This window comes from Parus major, chromosome 9 (assembly GCF_001522545.3).
Source record: "Parus major isolate Abel chromosome 9, Parus_major1.1, whole genome shotgun sequence".
NCBI lineage: Eukaryota > Metazoa > Chordata > Aves > Passeriformes > Paridae > Parus > Parus major.
This window is the reverse complement of record NC_031778.1, coordinates 18324205-18344969: the sequence shown is the minus strand read 5'-3', so window position 1 is coordinate 18344969 and position 20765 is coordinate 18324205. Positions and strand designations below refer to the sequence as shown.

Here is a 20765-nt window from a genome sequence, read left to right as displayed (position 1 = left end):
ATATATATTTACATTTTACTTCTGAGGCTCCTGTGAATGAGTGCAGTTCATGTTGTTCTTTGGGGAATTTAACACAAGATGTTCTGTGCTATCCAATAGCACAAACACGCTCACAATAGAAGGAAGGTCACAGAGCTTCTGAAAGACTCAATCTTTGCTATGCACCACCTACTCAAAACAATACATGTTAGAGGGCTTGAAAAAATTGATCCAACACCAATGAGCAGATGACGGAAAGTCCTTCTGGCAGTTTGATGTAGGAGAGATCTTAGAGTGGTGCTAAAATTGAACAAGAACCTGGTAACAGCCAGCATCAACACCCAGTTTTAGGGAGAGCAAAAAGTGATGGCAGGTTATGTTACTGAAATGTCAGCATTTGTGATCAGCACCAGGAGTATATATCTTTGTATTCCCTTTGTAATGCCCGTGTCTCCAAGTTCTGTAGTTGCATGAATGGAGAGGATCCCTGATAGATACTGAAGGATGCGCACAAAACACTTGCCAAGTTTTTGTTAGCCAGTTTTAAGGGCTGTGAGATCAATTGAGATCTTTTATTCTCAGATAAGATTGTGATCAATTGTAGAAGTTGTGACAGAGTCCCTGGACCATCAACTCTGCTGTACTTCTGGTTTGGAATGATGTTCTTGCAATCAAATGCCCATAAGAAATTCTGCTATTTCAAATAAATGTTCATGCTTATTTCTATGCTTTACAAATTTCTGTGCCTATGAACCTCTCTGGGCTCAGCACTCAAGTGGAATTTTTTGAGACTAACTTCTAAATTTCCAATTTGGACACTCACTAATGTGGAGTTGCAGGGTAACTCATTTCAAAGAGTTTCTGTAGGCTGTGGGATGATGTGTTATGATATGTGATATGATGGGGAAGTTTCTTAGAGGACTGATAGTGTAAGCACTGTAATATGCTGTGAAAACCATATTTTTAGTGTGTGCCTGATAACAGAAAGGGTCTGCAATTCTTAGGGTTTTTTTCTGTGTGCTGGGTCCTTCCTGTCCTGTTCAGTTCCTTCCCTGCTGTAACTGTTTGTGTCATTCCTTGTAGGACTCAGAAGGAGGTCTCTATGTGTGCATGAACACGTTTCTGGGATTTGGAAGGGAACACATCGAAAGGCATTACCGGAAGACAGGACAGTGTGTTTATCTGCACCTGAAACGACACGTGATAGAGGTGAGACTTGTGGCTTCCCAAGGAACTACCCCAGCAGTTCTCGTATCTCTTGTGCTCATTTGGGTAATGCATTTCTGACACAGACCAAGTCCTGAGTGACTGAAATGCACACATTCAGATTTGGGGCTGGATATCAAATCCAGGTGCTTGGATCACAACCAATCCTGTAGCTTCAGTTCTGAGATGAATCAAAAGCCCTAAAGACTCAGATCTTAAAGGCAGCTCCTTCCTGACTTCCACTGGTGATTTTCACTTCTCATTTCTGTGTATTACATACGTATTGTCTGCATGTTATGTGCACACTGTACATAGCTAAATACTTTTCTGAAACCTGCCTTTCAAGTGTGCGGTTACTGGGTTTGGCTCAGATTTGGCTGGAAGCTGCTGAGATCTATTTTTCATATGAGGTTCCATCTCAGGGTGACAGCACTACTTTTCATCCTATGATGCCTGTACAGTTAAACTCTGTCCTGGCCTGGGATCTTAAGCTTAGTTATATTCTGGATTCTAGAGACACACACTGCCCCCACTTAGCCTTTCCCACACATGGGTGTGCATATAGAACCTTGTGTTCACTGCTCTTCCACACCATCACTGCATATCTGCTGTCACAGCCTGTGCTTTATAACCTCTGTCTGTGGTTTGTCTGGCATCTTTAAGACTCAATTACTTCTGACCTGAGCTATATGGAAGGCACTGGGTTTGCTTACAGCTCACTCTTCCATAAGCTCTGTCTCTGTTGGCAAGTTAGAGGGCTTAAAATAGCTACATTTGAGTGGGTTAGAATCCTTGTTTCTCATTCTACAGCAGTGCTTCCCCTGGGTGATGAAGGCCTTGAGTTATGTAAAGTGCCCTTACCACTTATCTTATTTCCAGTAGAGGAGTGTTCATATTTTATCAGAATTACAGTGAGGTGGATTGCATGTCTTCCAGGATGAGATGGTAAATGATGTTTGTTATTCTTTAGAGTTGCCTTTCCTTCTAAGGGCAATACCAACATTTTCCTTCACTCTGTTAACTGAGTTTTAGAAATGGTTCTTCTGACTGAATTTGACACTCTTGAAAGATGCTATCTAGAGACAGGTGAGCAGAAATCCTGTCAGCTTTCCTTGTGCATAACTTTCTTCCAGTAAGTAAAGGCAAACTGAGGTTAAAATGGGGTCTCAAAAATTCCTTTCCTGATGAAGATTAGGCTGAAGAACTCCGAAATGGAGAAACAGATGTCCCAGCTGTTGTTTGGTGTTGCAAACCCTTTTGATTGAAGAAGTTCTGTGGTTCCTGTTTATCTCTGGGTGAATCATGATGTAGCAGAGGGGCTGGCTCTGTGCTAGAAGACTGGCAACACACTGGTTCTCTGGGTCATGTGGTAGGAAACAGGGTTTGACTACACAGGGCAGGTGAATATTGCATCATCTATAGGGCTCATAGCCAGGATTCCTCATACATTAGCTGTGGATTTCTTTTTTTTTTTTTTTTTTTTGCCATGACTATTTGCTTCTTAAGTGCTATCCATGTTTTCCTTTGAGCAATGTGAAACATCACGTGTTTTATGAAGTGCCTGGCACATGCTACGTTGTGGTTTAGGTTTTAGAAGCCAAGCTTTTGATGGTGTAGGATACAGTAAAGCCAAAGGCATTGTGTATGCTATCTTAAGATTCATATAGTGAGGCTGCTATTCCTGCCCGTGGTTCCCTTGGCATCATCCTTGCAGAATGCACTGCATTGCTGTAGAAATCCGGGGTTGCTTCATAAGATGTTTGAATAAATGTCAGTTGTGTGTGTTGTCACAATTCAATTAGAAAATAAGGGTCACATCTTCAGCCTGCTGGCTCAAGTAGAGCTGGAGTATCTGCTTATGGCAGCTCAGCACCAGAGGCATCTGCTGAATCATCAGAGATGGGCACAAGTGCAAGTTGTGGAACCACCTCTGGTAAAATTCTTAGCTAAATAAAGGAAATTGATTTTTATTTTTCCTTTTTTACAGAGTCACATTCTTCAGAATATTTAAATCAGCCTCTTTCCTGTAGTGCATGGCTTTCATACAATTGCCTGGGTGCTATTCATTTCCAGGCAGAGCTTTAGCTTGGTGCTGTAGTGATCCCTTAGTCCTGTTAAAAACACTGGGCAGAGAAGCACCAAGATTTCCTACAGGGATAGGTTTCTGGATGTTATCCAGGGATGGTGGCATAAAAAGTGGGAGACAGCAGAACAAGGTGCACTGTCACCTTGTCCGAGGAGCATCACAAATGGAATTTAATGCCGCAGCTCATGCCTTGTGTCGCTCCTGTTTGTTGGGTGTGTCACATCTGTTAGAAACAAAAATGGGTTTGTGAATGGAGAATGTTTTCAGTTATTTCTGACAAGGTAAAAAAATACTGTCAGGTTATGGGTATTTCAGGAGTATTAAGCATCTTCAATTCTGATGTATTTGTATTTGGAAAAATCAAACTGAAACATTGCCAGCCTGTGTTAAATATAAACACTTCATGTGATTTCTTTCTCTTTGAAATCTCTAGTCAAGTATCACACTTGGTGATAATCAGAATTCAACTGGAGCTTCCTAGTATTGGAAGAAAATTTGTTTTAGTTCTGGAAATATAGTCCTTGGAGAAGGTGTAATTTATTCATAATGTATTTGCAATTGGTTTATGTTGTTTCTTGCTACTGCTTTTAAGAAGATTTAAAATATATTTAAAATAGATTCCTAGCTACTTCCTTCCCACTTGTTAAATTCAAGAAGCATTAAAGAAAGAAATGTTCTGCATGTTATTTTCAGTTCATTGAGGAATTTTTATTTTTATTTTAACTGCTGGAGTTGCAACCCTGACTTTTCCCTAGGGCTTTTCTATGTGGATAATGGATTCTGTTCTTGAATGCAGCCAAGGGGGTATTTGTCAGCATCTGCTCTTTCTAAGAATGGAAAATTTTCCTATGATGTGTAAGACCTCACTGATGATTAAAGCAGTTTGCTTAGGCCAAAGCTTTATTTACATGGTGAAGGGAACCACCCAAAATATGTGACCCTTTTGCCTGGAAGGGGCAGAGGCGAACATGAACTTTCCCTGTAGGCTGACGGGTTCTTGGCTGGTTTCTCTCCACCTGTTGTATCCCAATATTATTATTAAAAAAAAAAAAATAAAAGAAAAAGATGCCTAACAACCTTGCCAGTTACACTAACATTACACACTACATCATGCATCATGTTGGCACCAAATAGCCACAGAGGCTTTTTTGATTTAATTTGATTTAATAGTGCTGTTTAATCAACAGCTTAAGGAGTAAGTGCACTGACCTCAGCATTTCCTCAGTTGTTTTCCCTTGTAGTCTGAGGTATTCTGAACTGGAAAAGTAGTGAAACTTAATCTCATTTGGAAGTTACTCTTTTCTGCTGTGGTGCTTAAATTAAAAAATACAGTCAAATCCCCCACTAAACAATTTCTTGAGTGTTGTTGAGTTTCTCCCACACTTTCTAATATTTAGAAAACATGGTGGTAATTTGGATTAATGGAAGCAGGTGTAGATCCTGATGGAAAGGGCATTTTGTTCTGGGTAGAAGAAAATGAACCGAACAGATCAAAGCAAAGTGGTCCTACTGGAATTAGTTATGAAGGGTTGAATCCTTTATGCAGATAATAGCCTTTTCTTCTCTCTAATTCAGCTTTAGTCATTGAGAAATACTGTTGGGGATCTAGTGGAGAGAGCTTTGAGAAGTGCTGGGTGTCCCTGTCTTGGTGACAGATCAGCTGTTACCCGTGGTGGCTGTGAGACACCCTCTGATCAACAAGCCAAGAGTGAAGGACTCAGGTGGAGGCTCCCTCACTCCCTGGGGAGGGTGGGCAGTGCTGAGCCCCAGTGCCAGAGGTGAGCAAAGAGCATTTACATTCTTGCTCATCTAGGACTGTGATTTGATAGCAGGGGTTAATGCAGATTTACTGTTGTCTCCCTTGATGGATTTTTAATTGTTTCTTTCTCTCTTTCCAGAAGGTACCAGGAGCATCTGGTGGAGCTTTACCAAAAAGGAGGAATGCTAAGCTATTTTTAGGTATTGTGAGCACCTGCTTTCACACAGTCCTTTTCTGACTCTGTCTGCATGTGGTCTTGGGTTCTGCCCACCATTGTGTCTGGCTTTGGGGCTCCTTTTGGGTTTTCCTTTCCTGCTGTTTGTTTTGGTTTTCTTTTTAACTTTTGGTTCTAGATTTTGAACTTTTTCAAGGCAAATAAGTAATTCTTAACCATTTTGCTGCATATTGAGAGATGTGTGTATATGTACATGAAACATTTTAACGTAAAATAGATCCTCAACTACTCTGAAACAGCCTAGACTTTGAAAGGCACTTCTTTGAAAATTCTGTCCATTCTTTCTCTGCAATTTCCACCAAGCACTCTTTTATTAAAATGCTGACCCATATTTAATGTTTAGATATATTAGGGCCTCAGTGTGGCTCTGTTCTGCTCAGCAGCTGGTCATAGGAAGGGTTGTTACCATTTTAAAGTTGTACAGGTAAATGATCTTCAGTGATGTTGTGGTCTCTCCTGTGATGAATGCAGCTGCACTACATCATAAGCATCTCTAATTCTGTTATGTCCACAGTTCTATTCCCTTGCTTCATGGAAAGCAGTTTTCTTACCATGCCTGTATCATCCAAAATCCATTTATTCAGATTACTCAGAAAACCTGAGGGACTCATAAATATGGATGAGGAGAATGTGATGAAAAGCCTGTATTTTCTCTTCTCCCACAGCTTGTGGTATTTCTCCAATTCATCTATTATTTATTGTCTCTGTATTAATAGTGAATAGTGAATTTTTCTTCAGGTAATGAAAAGGTGAAATGTTTTCTTTACAATTGCCAGCTCTTATGGCTAAGGAGAAACAATAGAATTAGCTTCTGTTGGAATTGCTTTGATCTGTGGAATGTATCCCTAAGAGGCCTTTACAGATTGTGATTGATTAAATTGTTGTTGCTAATGTAAGTAAGTCTTGCAAGGAGGGCTGAGAAAGAAAAAAGACTGAAAATGAGCCATAAAAAAGTTAAACTTGTAGGAAGAGACTGTTACATTGCAGATGCTGCCCTAAATGCCATTTACTGCCAGTTTACATTGAAAATCATGATTGTCACTGGATGTTTATAAAATAATTGGTTCAGAAACAAAGCTGGGAAAACCAAACTGTGCACCAGTGGTTGCACAGTGTTAGCAAAGCGAGTGTACATATGAAGTACAAAAATACATTCAAATTTTGTTCTTGCTGGTCTTCTGCATACACCTGAAGGCTCTTGTCACTGAAGTATGCCAGCATGCAGGGTACTCACAGAGTGTCTCTGATGTGAAATCTCTGTTGAAATCCCCAAATTACACCACTGTGCATGAGCATCTTGTTCCCTCTGAGTAGGTCTTGAGCAGAAGTTCCAAGGGAGCTCCTGAGGACAGTGAAGTTTTGCTGGGGTGGGCTTAGGACATGGATCTATCACCATTTAATCCAGCACTTCTGGAATCTAATGCACCTTTGAAAATGTTTCTCACCTGGTCTGTTGCTCCACTGCAGTCTCCAATGCAGCCCCCACTGGCTGGGAGTAAACTGGTGTCAGCTCTGCTCACATCCCGGAGGTAGTACTCCCATGCTTCCAAATGCTTTGTGTCCACTTCTTGGATCAGCAGATGTTACTGGTTTTGGCCATGCATAAAGCAAGGAACAAAGAATTATTCCTGTCCTTGTTCATAGCTGAGGAAATGAAAGCACAGAATGATATTTGGTCATTTTGCATGTGGCAGCAGCAAAGTTTGGTGTCTTATCTCTTAATGCAACCAATTTTTCATTGGTTTAGAGCTGCTGATCTCATCTAACATGTTGTTTTAATTCTGTCTTTCTCATTGTGACCTTGGGCACCTATCACAGAATGCTTAAGGTTGGGAGGGACCTCTGGAGACCATCAAGTCCAATCCCCTGCCTGAGCAGGTTCATGTAGAACAGGCTGCACACGATCCTACCCAGGCATATTTTTAATATCTCCAGAGAAGGAGACTCCACAAGCTCTCCCAGCAGCCTGTTCCAGTGCTCTGTCACCCTCAAAGAAAGGAAGCTTTTACTCATATTTAGATGTAACTCCCTGCATTTCAGTTTGTGCCTGTTGTGCCTTGTCCTGTCACTGGGCAGTGCTGGAGAGAATCTGGCCCCATCCTCTTGACACCTGCCCTTAAGATATTTGTGTGCACTGAAAAGATCCCCTCTCAGTCTCTTTTCCAGGCCCAGCTCATCCCCATAAGAGAGATGCTTCAGTCCCCTAATTATCTTCGTAGCCCTCCAGTGGACCCTCTCCATCAGTTCCTTGTCTTTCTTGGGCTGGGAAGCCCAGAACTGGATGCAATAGTCCAGGTGCAGCCCCACCAGGGCAGAGTGGAGGAGGAGGAGGAGGATGATCTCCCTTGATCTGCTGGCCACACTGTTCCTAATGCCCCCAGGACACCGCTGGCCTTCTTAGAGGACACAAGGGCACATTGCTGGCTCATGGTTGATTTATCCTGGCTGATACAGCCCAGGTATGTGACCTGCCAGCTAGGGTTTGCCCTGGCAGACAAAACCAGACAAGGATCAGTGGCTAACTCCAGCATTCCTGTGTTTCTATGTGTCTGTCAATAATTCCCTGAAGGCCCAGAGATTTAAGCTTTGTGTACAAAGTCAATCCAGTTTGGGCATTTGTTACATTGCTTGTTATAATCCTCTTTGATGTAAAACTATTAAAGATACTAAACCCTTTTCAATCTCCTTAGTATTAGGAAAACATCTTTTGGATGCTCACTGATTACTTTCTAGCACTGCTGCTATCTAGTAAATGCAATAGAAACACAGGTTGCTTGGGCCAGTCACCTGCAATATTTATCTTTCCCTAAACATGGAAAGGTTCACAGCAAGGTGTGTGTGCATGTGCACATGTGCATTAGGTTGTGAGCATGTTTTGGTCTGGTTTTCTTTGGAGAAGGCTGGGGGAGTGTTGGCTGTGAGTGTTCTGTGTAATCAGGAAGCATAACAGCATTGTTGATTGAAATGTATGAACTGCCTTTAATCTGTCTGTTAGGTGTTGCTAGACAGTGTAGACATGACAACTTCAGCTCAGGCTGTGCAATGTTTCAGGGAATTTGAGGTGATATTTAAAGCAGACTGTCTGTCTTACTCAGTGACTTATGTGTGAATAAGAAAAACTCAGTTAATGGGGTGTACTGTGATCATCGTTATGAGCTTCTGGTCAAAAGTGGCAGCAGAATTAGGGGAAAGATTCTTGTGCTGAAGGGATTGGAGGTCCAGTTTTTACCCTAGCTACCAGCAGAGTCCCCCTGAACATGTTATACTAAGAGTTATCAAGAGAGTCTTTTCAGCATGGTCTAATTGTGAAGAATTAATGCACAATAAGTGGTCTGGAAAGGGACTGAAAACTGAAGAAACAGAGTTTGCTGGTTAATTTAAAATTACCTAAGAGATTAAATCTGAAAGTGATTTGTAAGGTGTTGTTGAGTAACTAAATAATAGATGAAGTAGTTGAAAGATGCAAAGAATACAAGAGAGGTGCTTGGACTGTGTGTGCACAGGGATGTGGTCCAAGTTACCTGTTGCTGCTCAGACAGGTGGTTCTGGGAGAGAGATGGGGAAAATGGTTCTCTGAAATGTCAGCTCAGTTGTCAGCAGCAGTAGGAGGTTTAAGTGGAACACCAGTAAATCAACATTTTATATTTTGTTCTCTATCATTTTGCTTTATAAATAGGAAGTGAATCTCTCTTTTGAATAGTGAAACTGCATCTCCAGTATCTCCCTCTATTTTTTTCTCCAAAACCGAGTATCAAACACCATTACCCCTCATCCCCAGCAGACAAAACACCTTAGATGGATATTTGAGCTCTGCATTGAGGGAGGAATCACCCCATTTTTGCCTGGTTCTGGTGCCCTCTTCTTGAGCATCTGTTGGTCTCTGCCAGAGCCTAGACTCAGCTACACAGAGCTGGCAGAGTGACTGCATTAAAACTTGTCCCTAGACATATGTCCTGTCTCAGATTGGTTACCAGAGCATCATCTGCCAGTGCAGCAAGCTGTGGCAGCTCTGTTTGAGCAAAGTCAGGGCTAACTCAGACCATTATTTAAAAGTGTTTCGAAGTCCTGATGAACAGCTCTGCCAGCAGATCTGTGACTGCTGCTGAGAAGAGTGTCTGTGACACAGCACATCTCAGGAGACCTTGGAAAGGAAAACTTCCACTTGGAGAGTCTGGGAGAACTTGTAAACTTGCTGAGCTTTTCCTGGATGGCACCTCCCTGCTGATGGCAGTGGATGGACTATTTCCAAGTGTAAAGACCACTCCTAAGAGTGGCTGTACCAGATTTGACCACAGCTTCACTTTGTTCTCCCAGGTCTCGTAGGCAGGAGCAGAACCCTGTTTGCACTAAGGATGTTTTTGGAGAGCTTCTGAAGGGGGATTTTACCATGAGTGGTTAAAGTTTATGTGAGCAAGCAGAAACAGAGTATCTGTAGCTATGAATGAAAAGTTGTGACGTAGGAGAATTGAATCACTTCCTGACATTATTTTTGCAATTTGGCCCAGTAAAATAGAGCAAAATCCCCAGCAGCAGCAGTAGTACTGATTAGCTGTTGCTTTTTAGCTTTGCTGTCTATACTTGAATTGAGTATAGGATGGTGAGCAGATACCTTACACTAATACAGTCTTAATAGTTTTCAGGTTTGGGTAGAACTGTGAAAATTAGACTAGGTTAACACAGACTAATTGTGCTGTCAAAACAGTTGTGAATTTGAATTTTTGTGGTTTGGTTTGCTTGCTTAACATATGACTGTGCCAGAAATGCATGGGATGAGGTCTTACCTAGCAATAGGAACAACATAATAAAAATGCTTTGGAGATGTAGCAAACAATTTGACTGTTCTTTTACAAGTAGTGAATCAGCCAAATGATCCTTGTAGAAAGTTTTACTTTTCATTTTTCTGCAAAGGAAAACATTATGACTGGAAAGTAATTTTTTTTAAAAAATTTTTTCTGTTTCATAATTCATCTGATGAAGTTAATATTTTGAATGTGCCTGAAAACAAATTGACTGATTAGCTTACAGTTTCCAAAGTGCTGCTGCTGCAATTCACTATTATTTAAAGGCTTCAGGAAGAAATAAATTGATTAAAGACCCAGGTCTCCACTTCCAAGTCAATACAAATTTGTCCATTGCTTTCAGTCAGAGCAGGATCAATCCCAGATTCTTAAGATGTCTTTCTAGGGTTTCAAAATGAGTTGTGGACTCACTAGTCAACATCCTCATTCCATTTTCACGTTTGTATTCCCTTTCACACGCACACAGACACACCCATATGCGCAGGAAATCCTGCTTGGGGGTCCTGTCTGGAGTCTTTTCTGCCCCCTATTATTAGAGCAGTCAGTTGGTAACTTGTCTAAATCTGATCTGGACACATCCACTCTTCTCTTCCCCTCTGCTGGGTTGGTTACATTACAGTAGTGTCTCTCCCAGCTGCTGTTTTCAGTCAGTCCAGCAGCAGTGCATTCTCACCCTCGCTCGGTGATGCCTTGGGAGGTGCAGTAAATTTACTCTACTGACCACTCGCCCAAAATAACAGCGTCACTTGAACCTCTGCTTTGAGGTGTCTGCTGCTTTGCTTTGCCTGTCCTCCTGGCCTCCCACAACAACAACCTGTGGATACTTTGTTTTGGTGGCTGAAGGGCTGAGCTGGAGCTCTCAGGAAGCACCAGAAAGGTGTTACTCCACTGGAAGGGAAACAATGCCCTGTGGATGTTGACCATCAAGCTGTCACTCCTTGGAAGGATTACAGACTGGCTGGTTGTTTTGTGGTTCAGTTTCAGAACTAAGTAAAGGCTTTTTTCCTGCCTTCTACTCAAAGTGCACCTGGGAAGAACATCCTTGATCAAGGAACAACTTTGGATGAAGTATAGTGCTTGAAAGTTCATGCTTTTCAGTATCCTTAGTGGTAGGGTAATTTTAAATCAAATATTATCCTTTTGCATGTAGATTTCACCCTATTCCTCTTTCCTGTAGTTACTCTTAATCCTCCTTACAATTCTGCACTAGGAACTATCTGCAGACTGCACATGGTTCTCAGTGGCTTCAGGGTCAAATTCTGTCCACATTTATTGTGGGCTCCATTACCTTCTAAAGTGACAGTCATCTGTTTTTATTATTTCTGCCCTCATGCTTCTGCAGCCTTGCTGGTCCTTGCACAGGCCCAGAAAATATAATGCAGGTACAATTTCTTACTAAACTTAACAGCTGTGTCTCTCAGCACAGACAAGCCTAGATGTAAAAATATGAGTGGTGATCTGGGTGTTTTCAACTGGTATCATCAAGGCATCCCTAAAAGGGATTAGTTTATATGGTCACCTGCTCTGTATGGAGGGATTTCAGTCTGTGACCTTAGAAGTCCATTCCACTTTCATGTACTGCATCTGGACCCTGAGAAACTGTCTTCAGAGTGATAAGGCAGTGCCTTTTAATTCCTGATCAGAGGGAGTAGGTGTTGGGTGGAAATGTACCAGTTTTAGGTAGTCACCTTCAAAAGGGGAATTTTAAATCCTCGTGGTGCTTCCCAGGACTCTTATGAAGCTTTGTGCATCCTTCTTTAAAAAAACAAGTGGGGTGCTGCCATATTGGTGTCAGGCAGAAAGAGTCCCATGCTGATGGGATGCTGTTTTCTGCTGTTCTGCTGATATGGACGGCATGAAGCCTGAGGAGGTAAAAAGGGTTCCCTTCCCTGCCTATTGCACACAGGAGGCTGGTGCTCCTAAGCATGCAAAGTCCTTAGATGACAGCAGATGATTGCTAATAGGATACTCTGTCTTTCATCCCTGGATCACTGGTTCAGATGCAGGTCAGGGCAGCAGCACTAAAGTCTCTTCTGTTTGGCTGCTGTCTGGCTTGGGAGATGAGCTGCAGTGTGTGGCTGAATTCTGAACACAGGCTGCATATCATTGCTGTTTCTGTAAGGGGATTGCAGGTGCTTAAAGGTAATGTCCATGGCACAAGGCAGTGAGGATCAGCAGGTGTCACACATGTTCCCAGATCCTGCTGTGAGCTGGTGCCAGGTTCCCTCTGGTGGCTGAGGCACTGTGTGACCACAGCTCTGCAAGAGCATTCACTGCCTCCAAACCTGGCTGAGCACACACTGAGCTTTCATCCTCTCTGAGCAGCCTCTCTCCTATTTAGGTGGTCAGGACTTTCGGCTTTGTTATGCTGGCCACCATCAAATTTCTAGCATTAAGTGAAAATTCCCTGTCATGAGTTGCTGTATGCACCATCAGCTTGGAGATTCAGTTTCCTTGTTCCATGGAGCAGAAGAGCTGTTAAAAACTGCATCTGTGGAGATTCACTCCTGTATCAAACACAGGACTGTGGCACAAACTGAGAAGGAAGCCTGGAGTAAAGTGAGGTCTCTGGTTATCTTTATTATGCAGCAATAAGGGAAGGGATCATTATGGAAATAGTGTGATTTGGGGAATTAATAATGAATTAATACGTTCTCTAAAAATGTCATGCTTTCAGTATGAGAAAATGTTCTTGCTTTTGTGTCTATGTTGAGCTGATGAGAAAGGGTTTTTTTTGGTTGCTGGTGAGAGAGAGTTTATGTTGCTGGAAGTCACTGACAGTGGGTGTTGTCGCCTCAGGGCTGGCTGGTGCAGCAGGTGAGCCAAGAGCTGATGTTCCTCTCAAGAGCTGTTCTTTCCAGGTCAAATTAAAATATATTTTGATATCTGTTTTATCATTCGGGTTGCTCAGTCTGTTACTGCTCACTGGATAGAAAGAGAGCTCAGTTTTCTGAATCTGGCTTCTGTCATCCTCACTTCTCTCCCAAACATAGATTTGAGATTTCAGGCATTCCCAGGGTGCAGTGGTTGCTGCCAATGCTCGTTTAGGATTGAGTGACTCATTAAGCATCTGCTTGTACTAGGGGGGAAATTAAGAGCCAGCTTTGACTACTGCTAACACATCTCTTTTTTTGGTTGAACCTTATTCTGCCAGTGAGTGGTACATCAGAATACAGTGTATCCCACATGTCTGGATGGGAGAAGGATCCAGAAAATCCCATCATTGTCTAGGCAATTCTTGCAGTCAAATCTTGTAAAATTTCTGACACGTGCATGTTTGGTCTTAATTTTTTCATTTGTCCTTGGAAGAGCAGAGCAATATTTTAACTCCATCTTGTCACTGTGTAATAATTAATTGATAATTATATTTTTTCATGGAGCTGGAGACAAAAACACTAGCCATTTAATTCCCAGTATACTCTCCTGCTTCTCTCTGGGTCCACATATTTCTGGGCAAACATTTTAGCTGATGGTGCTTGGTCAAGGTTCATATTTAAGAAAAGAGGTCATTCTTACACCGGAAGAAAAATGTACACAAACACTGTGGAAGGCTTGATCTTCAAAGGAAAGCTTTAGTAGCTAATGAGTGCTTTTTAAATAGATAGTTGTCCTGGTGAAAGAGGGGAGTTAGTAAGAGAGGGATGTTGTTGGTGTTACTGTACTTGCTGTAGCTATTTAAGACTATGGATGAGACACAGGAATACTTCCAGCCATGGACATCTTCATGGGAGGAAAGGCCACAGGTTCAAGATGGATGGGAGCCACAGCACGTTTCAGCCAGGTCTGTGATCTGGAAAATATGGGGTGCTCTTTTTATTTGTCCTCTGCAAGTTGGGCATGTGCAGTGTGACCTGGTCTCCATGCTTTATAGCATTTCAAGATTGTGGGTAAAATGCACAGCAGAATTGCATCCTGATTTTGTCCAAAAGGAGCAGAATTTTGTTCTCTGCTTTACAAAATGCGATGTCTGCACTGCTTGCGGAGAGGCCAAACCAACTGTATCTATAATTGGGGATGGCATTAAGTGGAGATTTTGGTCCTCAGAACATTCTCTTGCAGGATGGTGAGGTTTCAGTTTAGGTCAGGATTTCACAAATATTTCTATCCAGAGAAACCACTGGCTGATGCCAGGCAAGCAATGTTTATAGTGGCACCCCCATCACAGTTTTGGAACCTTGATCATGGGACAATCTGCTAACATTCCCCATCCTGTTTTCCAGATCTGGAGATAAGCAGTGATCTCAACAGTGATGACTTTGAATATGAGGATGAAGCAAAACTTGTTATCTTTCCTGATCACTATGAAATCTCATTACCCAACATAGAAGAGCTACCAGCACTGGTCAGTGAGTGTGTGGAAGTGGTTGTAGGAATTGTCTCCTGTTTCTGTTTTTATCAAGATGGTGCCTTGTTTTATGTGCAGTGCTTGTTGGGACATCAAGATCTTTACCAGCTATAATAGAGTGTCAGTAATTTTTAAAAGTTATCTTTGTTTCTTTTTCCTTCCATCTCCTGTATTATTTCCCTTATTATGGTGCCAGCTTGTCCAAGGAAAGTTCGCATAGTACACATGCTTGCTGTCCTGCTAAAATAATGACGACAGTCTAAAAGATTAGATGCATATTTGAGTATATAAATAGTCCTACTGATAAGCAGTTCTGTATGTGGTTAGCAATAGGCTGAATGCCAGGTTCTGTCCAGTCACTGAGTCGTGTGAGGCTTTGACTGACATCCATTTGTCTTCCAGGTGACGATAGCTTGTGATGCACTCCTCAGTGCAAAATCACCCTACAGGAAGCAGGAACCTGACTCCTGGGAAGAAGAGCTGCAGGCATCTAAACATGCTAAAACACTTGTGCAGTTAGACAATGGTGTTAGAATTCCCCCCAGGTGAGGGCAATAAGGTTTGTTCCTTGTAGGCTCTCTAATTCAGTCCAGGGCAACTCAGCTAAAGGCAGGGACTCAGCTCATGATTCTGTTGCGTGACTCTGGGCTGGGTGTGTGGGTTGGTTTGACCTGCCATAATGGGAAATACAGAACTGGCTCCTGCCTTACACATCCCTGCTGTTTCTCCCTGTTTTGCCTCACAGTGGTTGGAAATGCTCCAAGTGTGACCTGCGGGAGAACCTGTGGCTGAACCTGACCGATGGTTCTGTGCTCTGTGGGAAGTGGTTCTTCGATGGCAGCGGGGGCAATGGACATGCCATGGAGCACTACAAGGAGACAGGTTATCCCCTGGCAGTGAAGCTGGGAACCATCACTCCTGATGGAGCAGGTCAGCCACGTGGCATGTTCTGACATGAGGTACCTTCTGTGCATGAGAATGAGAATATCTATTACCAGCTGGGTTTGTGCTTCTAGTGCAAGTGTTTGAGAGTGTGAAAGGAAACTCTGTGAGTCTGTGAATGTTGATCAAGGTTGAGGGGAATGATGAACACTCCATTCTGAGAAAGTCCATATCTGTTTTAGATTTTCTATATTTTTGGAGTGTTTGCATAATACTAGGCTTATAACTTAAGAATGGTGTTAGTCTGAAACAAGAGAAGCTAGAGAAACAAAAATTTTTAGTTCTGCTACATTTCCTAGGGCAAATGGTTCAACTTTCTGTAACAAAGAAACAACAACAGGGTAAATGAGATTTTTAAATTTAAGTCTGTTTGTAACAGCATGTATGGGTTACTTAATCACAGTGGAAACTCTTCTTTTTCCTTGTTGAACAAAATGTTGCTGAAACAGTCTAATGAACACTCATCTTCATGGGGCTGCTGTGATGCTCATTTGTAAAATGTGTGATGATCTTGAGAGGGGAAAAAAAGCTGTAGCTGTATCCTTGTTTGCATATTCTCCAAGTGTGATGTTCTGCAGTGTTGCTACGGAGGGGATTATGGTGAGGATTAGATGGAATAAAAACATGGGGAGCTGAAAAAGTCATAAGCAAAGAGATCTTTTGTTGCAGCTGCATGGAGAAGTAAAAATGGAAGAACACATAGCATGATTATATTTTGGCTTTAGTGCTTATGACTAAAGAGATGAAAAATTGCTGTTTAGAGCATCCCCTTTTTTTTAACAAGCATCATTTGAGAGATTTTCTAAGTCCTATTCAGTGTTGAGGAAAGGCAACTGTAGTCAGATTCAACCAGCTGTGCCACAGAAACACTAAGCAAAGACAGTTTTTCTCCCAGATGGAATGTTATTTCCTTGCATGAGCCTGATCTTGGATAATTTCTATCCAAATCCCTCAGTTTTTGAAGGTGTTTAGGATTTTCCCTGCTGTACGTTTCAACTGTATCTACAAAACAAACAGGATATTCTGTAGTGGTTTTTTTTACAGAATTTTTTTTATTTCTTTCCCATCTTTAGCAGCAATACTTGTTTCCTTATGGCTTGTGTCCTTGTGCCTCCCACTGATCAGCTGCTTCCTCTCTTATGTGGCCTTTGGGATAACAAAGGACAGGCTGTCATCCTTCCCTCTGAATGAGAGGCACCAGCTGTTCTTCACAGACCTTTGTTCTTCTGGATGGTGTTTACTTGGTTTCCCTATAGAAAAGTCTTCCCTCCCCCAACCTTCCTTGTTCCTTTTCAGCAATTATTCTGTCTCTGATCTATATTTCTGTAGTACTCATAACCCCTCGATGGGGCTAGATGGGTGATAGATGAGCTTCAGGAAAGAGGCCCTTTGGCTGATGGTGACACAAAATCTGTCTCTTTTCTGCTTCCCTGGGTTAAAGGTGAAGAGGTGATGGTACAGGAGTAATAAGAGCCAGTCCCTGTCCTGACATAATTTATTCCTTTTTCACACCAGCAGGAAGAAGGAGGAGGTGGTGCCAGTATTCCACTGTACCCTACATGTACTCAGAGGACAGCTCTTTGTCTTGCTCTGAGAAATCTGTGCTGTGTATACTATGAAAGGTTTCTGAGGCATTAGCCCCATTTTGTAGCATTCTGTCAGCAGGCACATCTGGGATCAGGGCAGAAGTTGAACCACACTTCTCTTCCGCTCTTGTACCTGGAGCAGGATGCACCAGGGAGTCAGAAAAGTTCTTTGCCTCAGTAGGCTGAGAACTGGGCAGACTGCTTCCTGCTGCCTCTTATGACAGTGCCACTAGATTTTATTTCCAGTCACTGTGAGGTTGCCTCTTTGGAAGAGATTGAGGCATGGAATTGGGCACTGGCAGTGGGAAATCCCTTGTGATCCGTGCTTGAAGGAGTTGCTCTGTGGATGCTAATCTTAGCAGCTGTCAGACAGTTTTGAGGGGATCCTGAGCCACTTCTTTCTTTAGGAACAGTGTTGCCATTGCCTGTTACCATCTAAATAGGAAGGAGAGATGTCTGCACAGTCAGAACAAGTGTAAATCTTGAGCTGTGGAAGAAAATGAAGTCAAGTAGCATTGACATTTTCATTTTCTTAAAATAATGTGAATCATAATGACAATTATCAGGAAAAAGTTTTCTACCCAGGGGATGGCTGGGCACTGGAAAATACCCCCAGGGAAGTGGTCCCAACACCAAGCCTGAGTTCAAAATGTATTTGGACAACACTCTCAAGCCCATGGTGGGATTCCTTTTGCATCCTACACAGGGCCAGGAGTTGGACTGGGTGACTGATGGCTCCCTTCTAACTCGACATATTCTATGATTTTTTTCTCTGTTTAATAATATTCAGTGTTGCCTGTCTCAGATATATCTTGATAGGCTTTTTCCCCCCCCTTCCACTCCTTCCTTTTCCCCCTTTCTCACTCTAATGAGACCAATGTCACAATTGCTGATTTGTCCACAATCCTCATCTACCAGAGTCTGTATGATTGCACTGCAGACCTGTGTTTGGCAGCTCTTATCTTCTGTCTTTGATTTTTTGAAACAAGTGAATTCTGTCTTTTACCATGAACTTAAGCTACACAGCAGGAGGTACTGAAGGTATGGCATGAGCTGGGCTTGAGCAGAACATTGTCTTGTGTTCCACTTCTGCCCTGGGCCAGTAGTCCCAGATGATTTGCTCTCGGCAGTTGTCAGGGCAGAGGGAAAACAATATCAAAAGCTTTCACATTGAAAGCAGTCACCCAAGCTCAGTTGCTGTGTAATCTCACTCCATCAGGTGTTTGAACTTTTCAGGATCTTCTGGCTGTGCTGTGACCTCACCAGAATACTATGGGAATGTTGTGATGCCATGTGTGTGGATGAACAGTCATGTCTTCTGGGTGCATTTGCTACCACACAGTGGAATTCCAGCAGATGGGCAGCTACAGCCACACACATGCCAGCAAGGTCATGGGCACCAATGCTAATGGGGCATCTGATGGCTGATCAGCAGCTGGCAGCACAGCTCAAAGCACAGCTCCCTGCTCGGAGAGGTCTTCCTTAGGGCTGCTTGATGTTAAAAGTTAGTCTTTGAGTTCTTGGCTAACCTCCAATCTATGATTTCGGTGCGGGTTTGGTACTAACAGAGCTCAAGGAGAATTCCTTTTGTTAAAGGGGATGGGCTGAGTCTGAGCCAGGGTCTGCAGCTGCCAGGAGAGGCTGGGGTAAGAACCTTTCAGAAGTGATATTGGTGCTGTGAACAACCTTTTCTGTGTTCTTGCTATCTCCTCCTGAGTTTGTTTCTCTTCCTTTCTCCTGGCCAAGCTTTCTCTGCGAGCCTAGGTCTGGTCTTATGGAGCAAGGTCACTGTGAGAAGCTGCTGGGTGTAAAGGAAACTTGCCTGAGGGAAATGCAGGGAGTCTGGCACAGGGGTTCTGGATTTTGGTTTGAGGAGACACCAAAGCAGTCATTGACTACAGAGGTGGAGACCTGATCAGAGAAAAGATGAAGGCCTGTTCAAGTCTCACAAGTGCATGTCTTATCACTTCTAGTCTTGTATGATGCCTGTAGCTTTATTGTTATTTGTTCAAATAGGTGAAACCTGCTCTGAACTCAGTGTCATTATAGGATTTGTTAGGTAAACTCTACAAAAGAATGTTTTTATTCTTATTTTTTTTTGTCCTTCTTTTGGATTTATTAAACTTGGTTTCGTATAGAAAATATCATCATTAGACATACTGCTTCCTTTCACAGTCTGAACTGCCATGCCAGAACGTTTATGGGCTTTTACTTAAGGCTATAAAGGCCCATCTTAGAGAACTGAAATCTAAATCTCCCATACATTAAAGCAAGACACCTCCTTTCTCCCTAATCACAAGGTCAGATTAATCTTGGAAGTCCAATCCAGTGGTGTGTAACCAAAAACACCCTCTTTGTTCTAATAAAGAATGTCTCTGTTCTTCCTGCCTCTCTGTGTGAAAGTGGATTTCTTAAACTGTACTAAAAATTAAAATACTATTGTCCATAGAGAGTTGGTGTGATATACTCGCAGCTTTAATGGGTCTGTCTGTACCTAGTAGCTCTACAAAAATTCATAATTTCTTGTTGTCATGCTCAAAAAGTTACATATCTGAGAACTTGCATGCCCTGTTCCTTGCTTTCCCTACAAATTTCAGGGAGAGGAAATACTATGATCCCTAGAAATGTTTTTAGGTTTTAATACAGTGGAGGCATATAATTTTTTTTGAGGAGAGTGCTTGAGGTGATTGTGTTAAGATATGTGCTGAGCTGTGTGTTTGTCTGTGCACTTCTCTGCTGGCCAGAGCCAAACTTGGAGAATATGAACGAGGCATTTTGTTTAGGCAGCCCAGTGCTGAGAATGCAATGTTTGTAAACAAAGAGAAAGGGTAACATTTGATACTGGGTCTCACTGGTTTCTCCCTGCTTTTGCAGATGTCTATTCCTTTGATGAAGAGGAGCCGGTTTTAGATCCACATATAGCAAAACATTTGGCACACTTTGGAATTGATATGCTGCAGATGCAAGTGGTAGGAAATCCATCTTTTATTTAGCTTGTTGTTCACTTGGGGGTGGGGGAGAAACAGGAGAAGAATGACACCTGGAGCTTATTTGTGATTCCTTCAGACAGTTACGACAGTATTCAGTTTTGTAAAGTTCAGCCAGCTAATTTGGGGGTTATTGTGTGAGTTCTGAGTAAATCATTGCTCTCAAATCCAGAAGTTGCTTTCTGAAAGAGATACCTTGTGGTCTTCAATTTACATTTTTCACTTTCCCTGTGTGATGTACCATTTGTCTTCAAGATGAAAAACCTGTTTCAATTAGAGAAGGATGCCTAGAAAATTTAATTTCAGTGAGTGAAGGAAAGCCTATTGCATGTGTAAACGGATACAATACATAAGCAAAAAAGAAGCTAAGCAATGGATAAATTAAAAAGTGGCTGAAAGTTCTTTAGGTAAATTTCTGTTTAGGTTTTGTCAATAAATACATTAGAAAATGAGAAAAATACGTCCTCTCATGTCTAGAAAACAGCATGGTCGAAGGTGCAACATGCTAGAAAGGGACTGGGGAGGAAAGGATTCTCTGTGTCTGTATTAGTAAAGAAGTACTTGGAATAACTTAGTTGTCTTAGTGGATGTTGATTCCAGTTCTCTTTAAATGATGTAAGAAATCAGAATAGGATATGTTTACAAAGGCAGGTGTGGTTTTTGTGGTTGTGTTAGGGTTTTTTTTGGTTGTTTTTTTTTTTTTGCTTGTTTTGTTGGTTTTAGGTTTTATTTTTTTTAACCCAAGCATATAACCTAGTATCACTAGATGAAGAACATAAAAGTGTTAAAAAGGAACAAACCTTCTACTGGTTAAGTGTAGTTCATTGTACAAGTGGTGAGA

At 42.1% G+C, this 20765-nt stretch overlaps 1 protein-coding gene across 2 annotated transcripts in view; it reads left to right on the top strand.

The window, feature by feature from the left end:
- USP13 (ubiquitin specific peptidase 13) overlaps positions 1–20765 on the top strand; it is a 48645-nt gene that overhangs the window by 7559 nt on the left and 20321 nt on the right. For both annotated transcript variants that reach the window (XM_015637742.3, XM_019007804.2), the window contains exons 2-7: positions 1063–1188; positions 5170–5230; positions 14285–14406; positions 14812–14954; positions 15155–15339; positions 19812–19906. In XM_015637742.3, the coding sequence (XP_015493228.1) occupies positions 1063–1188; positions 5170–5230; positions 14285–14406; positions 14812–14954; positions 15155–15339; positions 19812–19906 (732 nt within the window). The remainder of the gene's footprint in view (positions 1–1062; positions 1189–5169; positions 5231–14284; positions 14407–14811; positions 14955–15154; positions 15340–19811; positions 19907–20765) is intronic.